Source organism: Mytilus edulis, chromosome 10, assembly GCF_963676685.1.
Source record: "Mytilus edulis chromosome 10, xbMytEdul2.2, whole genome shotgun sequence".
Lineage (NCBI taxonomy): Eukaryota > Metazoa > Mollusca > Bivalvia > Mytilida > Mytilidae > Mytilus > Mytilus edulis.
Genome location: NC_092353.1, coordinates 79,963,029 through 79,982,069, shown reverse-complemented (window position 1 = coordinate 79,982,069; position 19,041 = coordinate 79,963,029). Strand labels below are relative to the sequence as shown.

Below are 19,041 nucleotides of genomic sequence, written 5' to 3'. Positions count from 1 at the left end.
CAACAGATGTGTATTTTAATAATCTATGATTGTAAACAGGATTTTTAAGATGAACACTTTGTGATTTCAGATTTTGAATTTTCATTACCTCCCCTGATTTTAATTCATAATGCTTTATATATAGTATTTTCATGTAAATGATATTACATTCAATTCAATTTTGACGTTTTCTTTTGTAATATGATAATAAGTCATACTGAATTTTAAGAAATAAAAGTCTGACGTTATAAAAAATTTCAAAGAGAACTCAGACTGTGCAAAGTTTGTTAAATTTTAGATAATGAGGAACACTTTTTCCTTCATTGCCAAATTAACAGTAATGTAAGACATCCCCTTAAAAAGGCAATTAAAACCCATTATCCTAATTTTAACCAGCCTGACTCAAACTCTAAACTTAAAACTATTCTAGATCCCAATAAAGATACGTTGTCTAGTGTTGGAGACTATATATATAGCAATCTATGGAATTGCGAAAATAAGGTCCACATTGGTCAATTATTATTTATATATAGATATATGTTATTAATATCAACTTCATTTGTTTAAAACATTTATCCTGTATTATGTTTCTTGTCACTTGTGTATACAATAAACTCATCATAGATACCAGGACTAAATTTTGTATATACGCCAGATGCGTGTTTCGTCTACAAAAGACTCACCAGTGACGCTCGAATACAAATACTATGTTTGCATTTAACCCGCCAGGGTTTCATGTTTTGCAATACATATTATTATTATATTTAGTCACCTATACTGTGTGATGCATTTTCAGATTTATCACTCAAAAATTGCCTGTTTACCGTCAAGTATTTGGGCGAGGGAATCGTCATTTCACTTGTTAGATTTGTTTCTTACAGATAAAATGTTCATAATAGATACATATGTACATTCTACATCTTTTTATTTTCTCAAGTTATGGATTGGATTTTTGTTTTCATTGATCATGTCTTCCTCTGAACTTGAAATTAAGTTATCAATACTGTTGTGTCAATGGTTTTTTGAAAATTTAGACAGTTTAAATACTTGATGAAATTTATGACTTCCAGTATATTTCAATATTGAGGTCTTAAAAATTGCAAAAAAATCATTTCTATATGCGTAGTTGTCAAAAAGAGTGGAAGAATAATTTTTTGTGTTTGCATTATATGACGTAGTTATTTCTATATAATGTCAGGAGTGAAATATAATTCAGACTCTTCTTTACAAGATTTTTAAGCATTATATTAATCATGGCCTACATATGGATTGCACCTGTTTACATAGGGAATGAATAATTTTATTTCTCAGTAAAAATTTTGATTCAAAAAGAGAAGTATAAAGAGAATTAATCATAGTTAGATTTAAATCGGGATTTATCCTGTATGGAAAGGGATTTCGAAAAGAAATAAAAATAATGATTAAACGCTACATAGCTGAAATGATGAGAAATAGATTATAACTGTTATGTGTAAATTTGACGTGTACCAAGTCACATATTTCTACGTTAGAATTAGTTCTGCTGTGTCCGAATTATACAAGGGATTTTTACCCCCTGTGTTTAAGGAAGTCTTTGTCAATGTTTAAAAGTATGAAAAAATCATCAGCTTTCTAAATTATCTAATTATTGAGAAAACAGATTCCGAATGAAGAGTTTGGAAAGTTGGCCTTGTGTGACATTATTATTTAAGATATTATGTTGGTGTCAGACGTCAGACCCCTAAAATATTTTTCCCACTTAAAACCTTTTTACATGTTTAGAGATCGAGACATTCAAGTTAATCTTCAGAAAGTGAGTCATACAAAGTGCTGTACTTTTGTTACTGATGTCAATGAGTACATGTACTATGAATTTTGTACTTTTAATGTGACTTTTATCATGTATAAGGCACTGTTGATTATATTTGAAGGATCATTCTTGAGGCTTTGACATTTTGTCATTCAAATTAATTTTATAGCTGAGTCTGACTACATGTATAAGGGATGTATCTGCACCAAGGAACGCGAAATAGAATTGCCATTTCACGATAAATGAACAATGAAAAACTTCTTATTTCACGAAACACTGTGAAGATACAAACCTTTTTTACGGCTACACGTGAAATAAAAATGGCAAAACACCTTGCATGCAAAATGTTACCCTTTACCACCATCCTATAACAGTGTACTCCTTCATTATCCAAAATTGTTTTCATGAAATATTACCATTTTATTGTACAAAAAACTTTCTTGTTAAATTGTTTTGTTGATTTTAATATAGAACCAGTTATTCTTTCTGAGGTGTATGACTTTTTAATGATGTAATTTTGTGTGTTTTAGGAAGGAAGAACAGCTCTCCACTATGCTGCACTGAATGGACATGTAGACATCTGTAAATTCTTACTTCAACAAGGATGTAGTATTGATGAAAGAGATGTGGTAGGTATTTAGTGTCCCAGCTAGCTCAAAATATAATGGCAAAGTTACCCTTGATCCTAGAGATGTGGTAGGTATTAAGTGTCCCAACTAGCTCAAAATATAAGGGCAAAGCTACCCTCGATCCTATATGTGTACACTCTCTCCTCTTTTGGCACTATGCTTTGCATTTTACTTTTTGAAGAAAAAAACTTTTCAAAGCAACGAACCATTTGAATTATTGGATAGAATTTCATCATTACAAGAACCTCAATCTCACGCAGAGGTGTTGAAAAGTTGATGTACCATGTCAGCTTGACTTTTTAAAAGCAGTGTTAATTTGACTATTTCTGCACTGGTCTTATAACAAATTAACAATCAGATTCTACCTGTTCCAACTAACAGCTAGAAGTAACAATTTTACAACCAAATATTAGAACTGACAAATTTTCAACCAAAATCTAGCTATACCAACTAACAGCTGGAAGTAACAAATTAACAATTATCGGACACAGCTCTTGTAATAATTATATTTGCATGATACATATGAGGAATCTAAAATTAATACTTAAATCTATTGATTATGAAGGTTTTCAAGGATCACTGTTACGTAAAAAAAAAAAAGAAGAAAAGAATTGGAATTCATATTCACAGTAATGAATTTGTTAAGTGTTGACCTATACAAATTTGTGGTTAGCGTCAGTATTTTCATAGTATTGGCAGATAGAAGGAAATTTCTCTACTCAAGTATATAGAATTACCTGTATTTCTGTAATTATTTTCTGATTAGTTAAACACTTATCTGAGAGGGTTATAACAGTACAAGGACAAAGAATTGTCTTTTTTTTTAACATTGAGACCAAAAAACGGTATATGTTACACCCATTTTTGTCAGTTCATAGTTTTGATTAGTTGTTGAAAAATTCTTATGAAACATCTTTAAATGTATTGTTGACTTAAGACAGATGAAGAAATTTAAGATCTGTGATCTCTTGCTAAGTGTTATAGGAAGGAGGAAATATTGAACATTCTTTTAAAGAGGTCTGGCTGATATTTGTGAAACAATCTAAAATGTGATACTTTAAAATTTTAGTTGCAATTCAATGACTTATTGAAAATGACCCTGGTGCAAAATGACGTCAACTGAAATTGGCTGCACCTCTTTGTCGTACTCTTATAATTTGTTGTCTCTTTTTAAACCTGTATGTTGCTGTCATATGATTTCTTGACAGTAATTTATATAGAAGAAAATCTTGTAAGAAGAGAAAAGTTTGACTTCAAACATATCATATATTCGTGTGATATTATATTACATGTTGTCAGAAATATCAGCTGATTTAAATGTTCAGTGGTAGCTACATGTGCAGGGTAGGAATAGAGAATCAATAGCTGTACTGTAAATTATTCATGTCATAATAATGAGTATAATTAAATTAAGAAGAAATTTATCTTTTAAGGAAATTGGAGAAGATATTTCCATTATGACGCTAAGGTCATATTAAAGTGATGCAATTGAGTCAATTGAGTGCTCTATAATGACCTTGCTAAATTAAGGAGTAAAAAAGCTGAAAAACCTTTAAAACATCAAAAATAACAAAAATAAAAGTACTTTTTCTTTAATATATTGAACATTCTCACCGTCACAGTGGTATTTCTTGAGATTTGTGTCATTTCCCACTCAAACCAAAGACTTGAAAGTCTCAATGGTCTTGTGTTACATTCTCGTCTTGTAAGCAGGAGGTTGTGCAATGGAACACCAGCCAGTTCTAACTATTAGACTTGAAAATTAGTATTTGCTCCTTCTTTGCTCAGCACACAGGAATAAGAGTTATTAAAGACTGGTCGCCTTATAGTCTAAAAATGGTGTCTCAGTAGGACGTTGTCATATCTTATTTTATCAATTAGTACCTTAAAATCTGGCTAAGCATAAAAATAGGACGATTGCCATTATGAGACAACTCTCTGCAAGGTACCATTGACATACATGTTAGCAACTTTTTGTCACCTTATGGTCTTCAACAATGAGCAAAACCAATACCACATAGTCCGTATATGTTCATCTTAGTTCAAAGTAGGGTTTGTATCTATGGCATTAATGTGTTGTAGTCCTGAATACACATGTACCGGTAATTTGCTACTTGATATTTTCCATTTATATAAACATGATCCCACCCTACATGGTTATAAAGCATACCTGCACATTTTTAGGCAAAGTTATAGATTCACATCAGAATTAACCAAGTATTTTTTATTTAATTTATTAGATAAAAGTTAAGTCAGCTGTATTTCATATATTTTAATCCATTTTATTTGACAATGTAATGAAACTGACAAATATCACTTATTACATGCAGTTGCACTTCTGCTGCATAAGATGCGATTTACTTTGTTATGCTCTGATAGTTTTAGAAGTTTTATTACAATTCTGAGTATTATAATCTCTCAAGTTTGACATACCAATATATTCTATTCTATTCAAATGGTAATTTCTTAATTCTAATTCATGCAACTTTAATTGGAGGATTGAAATGGGGTTTTGGTTGACAATTGTTAAATAAAATTTAAATACATAGGTGAAAGATTTATTTGATATTGTAAGATATAGGATATAATAAAACAAGACAAATGTATCTTCTCTGATTTGAATTTAACAAAATATTTTCTTCCTGAGCTGATTGCTCTTGGGTAATTCTTTGTAAGACAAAAGTTATGTCATCAGATTTCTACCACTTTTGGTCTTTTTAGCTCACCTGGCCTAAAAGGCCATGTGAGCTTTTCTCATCACTTGGCGTCCGTCGTCGTCGTCGTTAACAATTTTTCAAACATCTTCTCCTCTGAAACTACTGAATGGATTTGAATGAAACTTAAAATGATTGTTCCTTAGATTATCCTGCACAAAGTGTGTGCTTCGATTTTTGATCCGTCAAAAAACATGGCCGCCGTTACTTAAAATAGAACATAGGGGTCAAATGCAGTTTTTGGCTTATATCTCAAAAACGGAAGCATTTAGAGCAAATCTGACATGGGGTAAAAATGTTCATTAGGTCAAGATCTATCAGCCCAGAAATTTTCAGATGAATCAAACAAACCATTGTTGGGTTGCTGCCCCTTAATTGGTAATTTTAAGGAAATTTTGCAGTTTTTGGTCATTATCTTGAATATTGTTATAGATGAAGATAAACTGTAAACAGCAAAAATGATCAGCAAAGTAAGATCTACAAATAGGTTAATATGACCAAAATTGTCAATTGACCCCTTAAGGGGTAAATGTCCTTTAATGACAATTTTTCACAATTTGTTCATCATATTTGCTAACTTTAAAAAATCTTCTCCTCTGAAACTACTGAATGGATTTGGATGAAACTTAGCATGATAGTTCCTTAGATTATCCTGCACAAAGTGTGTGCTTCGATTTTTGATCCGTCAAAAAACATGGCCGCCCTTACTTTAAATAGAACATAGGGGTCAAATGCAGTTTTTGGCTTATATCTCAAAAACGAAAGCATTTAGAGCAAATCTGACATGGGGTAAAAATGTTCATTAGGTCAAGATCTATCAGCCCTGAAATTTTCAGACGAATCAAACAAACCATTGTTGGGTTGCTGCCACTTAATTGGTAATTTTAAGGAAATTTTGCAGTTTTTGGTCATTATCTTGAATATCATTATAGATAAAGATAAACTGTAAACAGCAAAAATGATCAGCAAAGTAAGATCTACAAATAAGTTAAATATGACCAAAATTGTCAATTGACCCCTTAAGGGGTTATTGTCCTTTAATGACAATTTTTTTCACAATTTTTTTAATACTTTATGCATTAGGTCAACTATATTTGGTGTATGAAAATATTTTATGATCTATATGTCGGTTACGCAGGTTTTATTTGAACTTGACCTCATTTTCACAGTCCATTGCTAAGTTTTAAGTGTTTGTGTTTTGGTCTCATTTTCTTTATTTATAAACAGTAAGTCATATATATTTGTAATATTGAAGAATTTGTTAGCTGTACATGTTTGCCTGGCATGGTTCAATATGTTCAATAAGGCATTGTTACCAAGGTGAGCGATTCAGGCTCTTGAGAGCCTCTTGTTTGTGCATCCATGAAGGTTATTACTTGTGTTGTATATATATGTATGATAGAATGGCAGTATGTTTATATGACCTTTATAGCTTGCTGTTCAGTGTCAGAGCCAATACTCTGTGTTGAAGACCACACTTTGACCTATAATGGTTTACTTTTTATAAATTGTTATTTGGATGTCGAGTGTCTCATTCGCACTCATACCACATCTTCTTATATCTATATGAATTCTTTATGGGTTTTTAGCTCACCTGGCCGAAAGGCCAAGTGAGCTTTTCTCATCACTTGGCGGCCGGCGTTACAGGACCGTCGTCGTCCTGCGTTAACTTTTACAAAAATCTTCTCCTCTGAAACTACTTGGCCAAATTTAACCAAACTTGGCAACAATCATCATTGGGGTATCTAGTTTAAATAATGTGTCTGGTGACCTGGCCAACCAACCAAGATGGCCGTCATGGCTAAAAATAGAACATAGGGGTAAAATGCAGTTTTTGGCTTATAACTCAAAAACCAAAGCATTTAGAGCAAATCTGACGTTGGGGTAATATTGTTCATCAGGTTAAGATCTATCTGCCCTGAAATTTTCAGATGAATCGGACATTCCGTTGTTGGGTTGCTGCCCCTGAAATGGTAATTTTAAGGAAATTTTGCGGTTTTTGGTTATTATCTTGAATATTATTATAGATAGAGATAAACTGTAAACAGCAATAATGTTCATCAAAGTAAGATCTACAAATAAGTCAAACATGACCAAAATGGTCAGTTGACCACTTTAGGAGTTATTGCCCTTTATAGTCAATTTTTAACCATTTTTCGTAAATCTTAGTAATCTTTTAGAAAAATCTTCTCCTCTGAAACTACTGGGCCAAATTTAACCAAACTTAGCCATAATCATCATTGGGGTATATAGTTAAAAAAATGTGTCCGGTAATTCGGCCAACAAACCAAGATGGCCGCCATGGCTAAAAATAGAACATGGGGGTAAAATGCAGTTTTTGGCTTATAACTCAAAAACCAAAGCATTAAGAACAAATCTGACAGGAAGTAAAATTGTTGATCAGGTCACGATCTATCTGCCCTGGAATTTTCAGATGAATCGGATAATCGGTTGTTAGGTTGCTGCCCCTGAATTGGTAATTTTGAGGAAATTTTGCTGTTTTTTTGTTATTATCTTGAATATTATTATAGATAGAGATAAACTGTAAACAGCAATAATGTACAGCAAAATAAGAACTAAAAATAAGTCAGTATGACCAAAATAGTCAATTGACCCCCTAAGGAGTTATTGCCCTTCATAGTCAATTTTTAACAATTTTCTTAAAATTTGAAGATTTTCAATAACATTTTCCACAGAAAGTACTTTTATAGATAGAGATAATTGTAAGCAGCAAGAATGTTTAGTAAAGTAAGATCTACAAACACATCACCATCACCAAAACACAATTTTGTCATGAATCCATCTGTGTCCATTGTTTAATATTCACATAGACCAAGGTGAGCGACACAGGCTCTTTAGAGCCTCTAGTTAAAGAATTTGATCATTTTACTGAGTGAGCAACATTTCTGCTTGTACTTTTGAAATACATTACTGTAAAATTGAGAACGGAAATGGGGATTATGTGTCAAAGAGACAAAAAACGGACTTACAAGTGGAAAACAGCCTTCCTGTTAACTAATTTTTGTGGACTGCAGAGAAAATCCAGAAAAGTCCTGAGGTCCTCAAATACCTCACTAATATTTATAAATCCTTAAATTTTTTTTTAGAAGCACATTGTTAAATATTTAAATCACATACTTCTGTCGAAACTTGAGCAGATTTTTATACAATGGTAGATTAAACATCAGCATGATTGGTATAATAGTCTCATCATAAAATTCTAATGTAATTTTGTATCATTTGAATTGGTCAAAAGCCAACTGCCCAGTACAAATAAAAGTATTTAACTACCCAAACATTTCTTTGTATAAAACTGGATTTAATACACAATGTGAAAAGTAACACCTTATTCTAAATTTGATTAAAGTCAACAAAAACTAACCTTATCATTGTTATTTGACATCTTTAAGTGTATAATGAAAATCGCCCAGGATTAAAACATTTTTGCGATGATACCCTGAAATATAATTATAACAACATTAGTGAGAAGAAAGAGTCTTAGGATTCCATAAAAACTATTATTTTCCAGGGATTTATGAACAGTTATAATTAATCTGTGTTCACATTATATTAATGTATAGTGTAGTTTCTGTGACTACATTGAAATTTAAAACGTCATAAATCTGAACTATAATAACTGTAAATTGTCTGTCTCTTTGTGTCTGATTTAAACTATATAAAAAATGAAATAATATTCTTGATATTGATTATATATTACTCCTTTGATGAAGCAGTACTAAATCTTTGATCGATCTTCAATAAAAAAGCTATGTTAAAGAAATCTCTCAAAGTTCGCACAACTTAAGAAATAATTCCTTCATGTCATGCTCTATGCTCATTTTAACATGGGTAGGCATTATATTTGTCGATATTTTACACTGAGCGTTAGCGAGGTGTAAAATGTGGTCAAATATAATGCCTTGACCCATGTTAAAATGAGCATAGAGCATGACATGAAGGAATTATTTCCATTCTAATAGGACAAATACAGTTTTTTTATAGGTCGAAGCGTATGAAATTACCGTAAAAATGTTTGGCTGTTCCCGTTTCCTCCTCGAGGAGTCTGTGCATTTCATTTCATATTTGATAAGTTTAAAAGCTACGAGCAGGGTAAATATATGTTGTTTCATTAAAAATATAATAAAAGTTTATGTTAGCTGCTTAAATGTATATATTTTAAAGGATAACGATGGAAATAACGTTAATATAAACAGTAAGTTCGTGCGCATGTGTCAAACATATTTTGTGCTCATTAGAACACGGCTTTGTTTACAAAGCGTAATAAGGACGTCATATTAGAATGAAACATTTAAGCATAGAAAAATTATCTAATTTAGTTATGGTTTATTTTTAATCAAAAGTTTTGAAAGGACTGCAAAATTTAAATAACTGTACAAGACTTGATCTAATTGTCAAAGATTAAGTTTCTGTCGCCCTACCTAATAGAGCACCTACAATAGTAGAGGCCGGGGCATTATGATTTTTGGTCTGTGTGTCTGTTTGTTCATGGTAATTTAATTAGAAAGATACTATAAAACATAATTACCGCTACATTGTCGACATGTTTCGCCGATAATAGATCGTCATCAGAACAAAGTATACTAAATTAGAACCCCTGAAGTACAAAAAACTGGTATCTTGTATGTGACGCCATAATAGTGTTTATTATAAAATATAAAGTAACAAATAATCCTAAAATACATTTTTGTTGATTTAAAAGTGCATTAAACTTTAGATACAGGTTTATAAAAACATTTTTATTACAAGTATCATTAGGAAATATTAATATGTCATTATAGCAATGTTTCATTATTTACCAATTTATGAGGGTTTCTATTGATCTTACAATTTTTATGTCAAAAATGCCATATATATATTAGATACACCTTGACGGAGTAAATTAATGTATACATTTTTTACAATTTAAAAAAACTTGAAGTGATACCTACTTATTACTTTTACAAATATATGCAGGTATTAAAAAAAATATGATTTTTTTGTCGCTCTATAAGGGTTGCAGAAAACATAGACATATCAAGTGTTTGCCTATGTTTGTCAAGCTAATTATGTAAGCAAAATGTGAATCATTTTTGATTGATTCTCTTGTTTTAAGGAGTTATGGTCCTTGGAAATATTTATTAAAAACATTAAAAACATTTAATTTAATGACTTAATTTCAAGCCGATGTTTCTTGTCAAATTTTTATGAAATTTCTATCAAATATTTATATATAGTTAGTGTGTAAATTGTCTTAGATGAGTTCTCAAATCAATTCTAATTAACTATAATGACAGTCAGTGTCAGGAGTTATGTCCCTTTGAAACAACAACAACAACAACAATACTTTATTTTAAGAGGGTTACACAGTTAGCTATATAACTAATCTTCCCTGAGGCCCTCATCATGAGAAATCAAACAAAATGCAAACATATACATTGCATACATTAGTATGAATTTCCTAAATATGATCAATATTTAAAATTGCATTGTTATGGTCTTTCCACTACGTTAGGAAAAAGACCTTATTGTTTTTCTAATGTCTTTTTTTACATTTCATGTCAAATATTTAGGAAATTCATTACAAATTATTATATCCAAGAGCTAGCTTGGTCTTTGACTAATGTTTCAGTGATCAGCACAGATAACCTATTACAGGAGTTATGCCCCTTAAAGAAGTAAAACGTTTATGGAAAATTGCAATCTCACACATAACTTTTATATTGTAGTTTAATTAGATAGTTTTTAAAAAACTAAAAAAAAACATATTGTGAATAAAAAGATAAAAGGTGAGACAATGTAACCCTCTGTTCTTTTATTTCTTTATTTATTGAATAAAAGAAGGTCTAGGTTATACTAAATCAAGGAGAAAAACAACCCAAAACACTAAACATAGGCATTTAGACAAGAGAGTAGCAATTAAATGACACCAATGAAATGTATTCTTAATCATTTATAAGCCAATAAGGAAACGTTGTGAATGCTTATCTTGTACTCTTAACCCCAGGTTGATTGAAGTATAAAATTGAAATGAATTTTCATGTTCATTTTATTAAATATTAAAATTAGTTAAAAGTTTATCATCAGATGAAATCACATTATATGTGAAATGTATATCAAAACACTTAATGACTTATCAGGAGCTTGAATCTAATGACTTTTAAAATAGTCTTGTTATTACTTTTCTTTGGAGAAAATTTAATAAAGTGCTTATTGTATTTTAGTGAATTTATTACATTACAACCTATTTTGAACTATTTTGTAGGATCAAATTGGTCCAATAATTCTTTTTTCTTTTCTTCACCTGTTTGAAATATGATATGAAATATTTTGACTTGAAGTTAGATGAATCCATGATAACTAAATTTTGTAATAAAATAGTCCTTATATATATCTAAAGTTTATAACCATTGTGTGCTGTTACTCAGCATTTTGACATTAAATTAGTATTCTCTTAAAATGAAACTTACTAGTATTTAATTTTTTACACATGTTTACATATATGCTATACAAAATAAACACTTTTGGCAAAATGACTAGAACAAACTTTAGGTCTAAAGAAAAATACATGGCCAGTTTTTAACCGGATTTTTGTGACAAAAATGTCGGTTATTGATTTGGGGATGTACGTCGGGCGGCCGGTCGGGCGGGCGGGCGGGCATTCGGGCGGGTGGCAATCAAATGTTGTCCGTGCATTAACTCATGAACCGTTCAACCAAAGCTTTTAAAATTTTGATATGTTGTTACTGACAACTAAATGAAGGTCAAGTTCAATAATGACGATTTTGACTTTTACCGTTCAGGAGTTATGGTTCTTGAAAGATTAAAACATGGAGTTTTCAGTCGTGTCCGTGCATTTACGCATGAACTGTTCTACCAAAGCTTCCCAAATTTTATATGTTGTTACTGATGACTAAATGGAGGTCAAGTTCAATAATGACGATTCTGACTTTTACAGTTCAGGAGTTATGGTTCTTGAAAGATTGAAAAATGGAGTTTCCAGTCGTGTCTGTGCATTTACGCATGAACTGTTCTACCAAAGCTTCCCTTATTTTAATATGTTGTCACTGATGACAAAATGGAGGTCAAGTTCAATAATGACGATTTTGACTTTTACCGTTCAGGAGTTATGGTTCTTGAAAGATTGAAAAATGGTGTTTCCAGTCATGTCCGTGCATTTTTTCATGAACCATTCAACCAAAGCTTTTGAAATTTTTATATGTTGTTACTGATGACTAAATGGAGGTCAAGTTCAATAATGACGATTCTGACTTTTACCGTTCAGGAGTTGTGGTTCTTGAAAGATCGTAAAATGGCGTTTCCATTCATGCTGTTACATTTACTCATGAACCATTCAATCTAAGCTTTTCAAATTTTTATATGTTGATACTGATGACAAAATGGAGGTCAAATTTGATATTGACGATTTTCACTTTCACCATTCATCAGTAATGGTTCTTGTGATATTGCCAGGACACAAATAAATGTTAATAAATCCGGTTTGCTGTCATTGTGACAGCCTCTTGTTAATGTATAAATTAAAATATTGTCTTGTATAATGCTATAACCATGCAGTTTATCTGGAATACATATATACTGGTAATATAATATAAAGTATCATTTGTCGACCACCTTTTAAGAATATTAACCAGTGCTTTTTAGTTCAGCTATGTAAATTAAAAGTAATAATAACGTAAGATAAAGGTTCTTTCATTGAATTTAGTAGAAAGTTCTATTTTAAAAAGACACTTTTGTATTTTAAAATGAATTAAGTGCAGGTCATTTTTCAGTTTAATCATCAATTATGTCAGTTTTTGATATTGATATCATATGTTAAATAACACGGAAATGGCGTAAATAATTCAAAACAAGGTATATCAAAGGTAAGGTTTCAGTTGAATAGTACCTTAAGATTTTTTTGCTCTGTAAGTCGAATAAATTACTGATTCAAATCCTGTGTTGCACCTCCGGAATATTTGATAAAAATTATGTGCAGCTAACTGGATTTGATCAAATTTCCATGTGGCGTACAGGAATTTCATTAAAATTTTCTGTATGATGCGCAGGCAGGGTAAAATATATATATTAAAATTAATTTGGATTTGATTTAAGTAAAAACACCTTCTTTTCTGTAATATTAGAAAGGTTGCCTATACTCATAAGGCTTGCTTGTCAAGTGGCAAACACGCTCATTCTCTGGGTATTACAATTCAAACCTATGTAACTTAATCTGTTAATCAGAAGACATGTTTGCAATTTTAGATATGAAAATATCAGTAGGTGTGGTATGTCTGCCAATGAATCGCCCAATGTTACATTATATCCACATAACACCAACTGACAAGGATGTAAAAAAACGCAACAGTAATTGAATATATTTCATTTTATACAAAAATCTTCTTTCAGTGTGTTGTGACACATACATGTATTTTTGTCTACCATAGTTATATAGTATTTATAAACTTGTTTGTTATTTTGTAGCTTGGTTACACCCCCCTTCATCGTGCAGCCTCCAAAGGACATGTAGAAGCCATAGAATTGCTGTTGACGTCCAAATGTAATGTAGATTCACAGGACGAGGTAATTCAGGGCAAACCAATAAACAAACAAATAAACAAACAAACAAACAAACAAACAAACAAACAAACAAACAAACAAACAAACAAACAAACTAACAAACTAGCAAACTAACAAACTAGCAAACTAACAAATGGAGCCTTCAACATGCTTTAGTATGAAATTAGCTTCAGATGAAAATTTGTGGCCAATAATTTACTCTCTGTTGAAAAAAGAATGTGATATGATTTTCAATTAGACATTTATTTACTTTCAAAATGTTGCAGATTTAAGAAACAATTGGTAGCTGTATAGCCTTCAACAATGAGCAAACTTCATACTGTATTATAGTGCTCCAACATTACGAAATGTGGCACCAATGTGTATTCCTAACTCAGGGCCTATTGAAGTTAAATCTTGTTTGTGGCAATCCCTATTATTATTAAAACTATGCTGACCTACAGATGTTTTTGTTATTGTTGGGTAACTGTCTCATTGATGCTACTTCTAGTCATCTCTTACTCAATCTAAATGTAAAAAACTTGTATGTATCACCATAAAGGAAAAGAATCATGAGCTCTCAAAATGTCATACTGTCTAAGATTCAATGTAGCAAAGAAAACACTCCAGACTCAACGGGGTAACAAATAGAATACAAAGTAGGGTCAATTTTACTTAATTTGAAATAGAACCTTTTTATGCAAATTCCAAACTCTCTTTATCAAAATTAGGTGTCTGGTTTTATAAAGAGGTTGTAATTATCACTGTTTGATATACATGTAGAAAATAACACCCTCATGTTTTATATATATTGTGTAAAACATGTTCAGGTGCTAGATTTCTTATTTTTTGTACCTTATACGTGTCATGTTTCTGATTAGAAATTTCTGTCCTGTATTTAAATATTACATAATTCATCAACAAATTGAATTTAAAAGTATTAAAATTGACTGATAGAAATTGTTTTGTGAAGATTTGTTTGCAATGATTCATGATTTGGTATTCAGTTAGACCAATATACCATCACGTCACGATACATTTCATCTATTACTTGACGTATTATATTCATTTCTTAATTGAATTGAATGGCCTTATTTCCATATTTTAATTTAATTACAAAAATACTCCCATTTTAGCGTTTCTTTTTATAGAAATACCGTTTAAGATTATATCAGACTGTTTTAATTTAGTTTTGAAAGGGGGATAATTAAAAATGTATAAAAAGTATAATTTATAAATTATCATTTGAAATTTGTCTGACTTGAGACAAGATGAGTCAAATGTTTTATGGGTCTTTACTTCATTACCTGGTTTGATGTTTATCTCTGTATGTATAGGATGTATCCTTAACTTTGTCAAGGAGTTCCTTTTGTGGTGTGACCTGTCAAAGTTTTGGTGTTTGTAACTTTGTCAGGGTACACCTATATTGTTAGTTTTGGTGAACCCATAGCTGTTCTATTATGCTGTCAGAGTACTATCAATGATGTTGGACACAATTATATAAAGTGTAATAAAACCATTCCTACAAAAAATAAAGAAAAATGAAGCAGACTGAACAAGGCCTTTATAAATTTGTAACGGAGAAGGTTATAATATAAAACACTTAAAACTTAGAACTGTAGAAGTAAGGGGAAAATAATGTTTCTGATAAAATGATGGCAAAAAAATTGTAGTGGTTTGAGAACTTAAAAAAATCCCATTCTTGACGATCACTGAACAACTTATTCAAGGTAAAGAAACTCAATGTAATCTAGGGGAGATAACTCAGGAAGACACTATTTATATGATTTTCAATGTTCTTTAACTTGATCATTGAATTGTTCTTTGAACTGTTTTAATTTGAGTGATTTTGATGAGTCTTAAATGAAACACTCTTCTGACTGGCTCAATTATAAGCTAGGAATGTTTGATGAGTTTTAATTTTCTGTTTTCAGCATGGTAATGGTGTCATCCATGAATCAGCCTGGAACGGTTTTAGTCAGACGTTAGAACTGTTGATCAAACACCATTGTAATGCTATTCTAACTAATAAGGTAAGCCAATTTCAATATAATTTTGGCTTAGATAATGTCAACGGAATGAGTCATAGGTGTTGCTTTTCAGGTCCCTAAAGTGTTAAATAAATTTGAGAATGGAATTCGGGAATGTGTCAAAGAGGCAACAACCCACCAAAGGGCAGAAAACAGTCAAAGGCCACCAATGAGTCTTCAACAAGCTAGAAAATCCTGCATCACGAAGTGGTCCTCAGCTTGCCCCTTACACAGTGTGTACCAGTTCAGTGTGAATGGACATCACACTTAACTCCGAAGCATATAAATAAACTCTAAAAATTGAAAAAAAAACAAAACATAAGACTTACAAAGGCCAGAGGCTCCTGATTTGACAGATGCAAAACTGTGGCAGGGTTAAACATGTGACATCTCAACCCTCCCTGACCCCTATACCACTAGCTAGCCAATGTAGAATAAACAAATACACCGTAAAATTCAATTTGAAAAAAGTCAGAGTCTGATGTTCATCTCAGTTTAACGATCATATTGACTAGCTGCTCTCTATGACATTGTCCAGCAACTTTGAATTAACTAGCATGTTGTTCATCAGATTGTCTTTTCTGATCTTTTTTACCAACAGGCAAGACATATCTCTGTGTCAACAGTTTATTAGTTTTAAATCCTTAAATAATGTCAGATGCTGAGAGACGGGATTCAGTGATCTCAAACCATGGAATCACTGTCATCCTTGTATTATATTTGCAATACACAACACAGAATGTACAGTATTCTTATTTTTGTATTTTTCAGTCTGGATTTACAGCTCTACATTTAGCCAGTCAGAATGGTCACAATCAAAGTGCTCGAGTTCTTTTGTATGGAGGCTGTAATGCAGACCTAAAAAATAATGTAAGCATAAATAGTCATATTATCAGACAGATCTGAGCTGTTGTCTGAGGTTCATTTTAGCATATTATACTGTTAGATGCATTTTCACATCATTGCTCATCAACTAATAGTATATATACAAATGTATATACTGGTATTCTTACACATGGTGGTCATATACCAATGTCAGTGCCTTAAGGTTGTTTGTCTTTTCCTCACAGTATTTTCTAATTTTTGCAAGCTTTAAAAAAAAAAGAATTCTTCCCAAATATTTTAAAATTTTGGTACTTCTGATGTACTTTTCATACAGTTAAATGTCCTGAATATGCATGAAATATTTGTCACAGGATATTTAGCAATTATATCAGTGATGTAGTTTTGAATTAATTCGTTAAATAGTATTCACCCAAAGACATGTTTCTCACCAAAAATTCTAATCTTCCAATTCACTCCATTATTTTGATGTGTGGAGCATTTTACATTATCTTTTGAAAAAAAAACCATCCTTTATGAAAAGACTGTTATTTTGTATTTTAATGGCTAATTTAACAACTTGATGCAATTTTATTATATAATTACAAGTATAATGTTTCTAATGTGAAATATTATATAAAATATCTGTATTTAATTCAGAGTATTATTAAAGATGCTAACAAAATTTTTTAAATAAAGGCCCATAAAAAAACCTCATATCTATTGATCATTCAAATATATAAGAAGCCATTAGTAAAAGTGTCAAGTTTAAAAAGAATTTATCATTAAGTTCTGTTTAAATGATCCTTATAGAAAAAAACTCAACAATTTTCCATTTGTTTTGATCCCTCTTCCATGGAACAAGAACATCATAAATTTTCAAGTACATTGTATCATACCACTAAAACTTCATTAAAAGATATTTTCATGAATTGAATTATTAAAGGAACACAGACTTCAGATTGTTGAAACTTTGTGGAGTCTTTATTATTAATGGGATACCAATTTTTCCTCGATTTCATAGGTTAAGGTGGACAAATACTTTTTTTACCCTACCGCACAATTACTACTTCAGGTGTAGGTTCACTTATAGAATTACAGAAATACTTTAAGTGTTCAACAAAATACATATTCCCTGCTACTCTTTTTGCAAATAGTGAAAATCTATTATTCACTATGAAATTGTGCATGACCCACAAAGTAAATGAATTCATAGTAGCCTAGTATTTCAGCAGTTGATCAAAATGTTTAAATTTATGTCATAATACTAATGGTATATAAATATGTCAATCTGTATATTCTCTTTTTAGAATATTTAAATTAATCCTTTTATATATGGTGTAGCTCCCTTGTGGAATGAGTTAATATTATGATAATTTAAGTATTGTTTCATGATCTGGATTCTGTTTTACAAAAAGTATGATTTTATTGCTACATGTAGTAGTTAATTATATAATAGAGAGCAGCCAATTATCCCAATTTATGGAGGATATCCCCCATGAGAGGTGTTGTACTGAATTTTGATTTTTAACCGGATTTTTGTGACAAAAATGTCGGTTATTGATTTGGGGATGTACGGCGGCCGGGCTGGCGGTATCTAAATGTTGTCCGTGCATTTACTCATGAACCGTTCAGCCAAAGCTTTTCAAATTTTAATATGTTGTTACAGACAACAAAATGAAGGTCAAGTTTAATAATGACGATTTTGACTTTTACCGTTCAGGAGTTATGGTTCTTGAAAGATTGAAAAATGTCTTTTCCAGTCGTGTCCGTGCATTCACTCATGAACTGTTCAACCAAAGCTTTTCAAATTTTAATATGTTGTTACTGATGACAAAATGGAGGTCAAGTTCAATAATGACGATTTTGACTTTTACCGTTCAGGAGTTATGGTTCTTGAAAGATTGAAAAATGGCTTTTCCAGTCGTGTCCGTGCATTTACTCATGAACCATTCAACCTAAGCTTTTCAAATTTTAATATGTTGATACTGATGACAAAATGGAGGTTAAATTTGATATTGACGATTTTCACTTTCACCGTTCATCAGTTATGGTTCTTGTGATATTGGCAGGATACAAATAAATGTTAATAAATCTGGTTTGCTGTCGTTGTGACATCCACTTGTTTTTTTTATCATTTAAACATTTATCTTTTAAATAGACATTCAAATAAGTTAAAATGATATTTAAGCACATACTTACTCATTCAAATTCAAATAAGGTAGTAGACTAAAAACACTTATGACCATATAAGTAGAGCGTAAGGTCCTCTTGAGCCTAAAATCCTAAATGGAGATTTTGAAAAGTTGGCAGGTATGATAAAAATAAACATGATATGGGGTATTCATCCTATATAATGTGTTAAAAATGTAAGACTCCTTTCGAGTTGTGAGATGCAGGTCTGAAGTCAGTTTCACAAAGAAACTTACGACTAAGATTGTTCGTAAGTTGTGAACAATTCAGTATAAAATGTACTCACGATCAATATTAATACATTTTCTGTACAACTTGTACAAGTAGTAGGA

At 31.1% G+C, this 19,041-nt stretch overlaps 1 protein-coding gene across 2 annotated transcripts in view; it reads left to right on the top strand.

Moving 5' to 3' along the window:
• The window catches only part of LOC139491956 (uncharacterized), a 58,825-nt gene that overhangs the window by 31,548 nt on the left and 8,236 nt on the right, over positions 1 to 19,041 (top strand). For both annotated transcript variants that reach the window (XM_071279923.1, XM_071279922.1), the window contains exons 3-6: positions 2,299 to 2,397; positions 13,590 to 13,688; positions 15,599 to 15,697; positions 16,466 to 16,564. In XM_071279923.1, the coding sequence (XP_071136024.1) occupies positions 2,299 to 2,397; positions 13,590 to 13,688; positions 15,599 to 15,697; positions 16,466 to 16,564 (396 nt within the window). The remainder of the gene's footprint in view (positions 1 to 2,298; positions 2,398 to 13,589; positions 13,689 to 15,598; positions 15,698 to 16,465; positions 16,565 to 19,041) is intronic.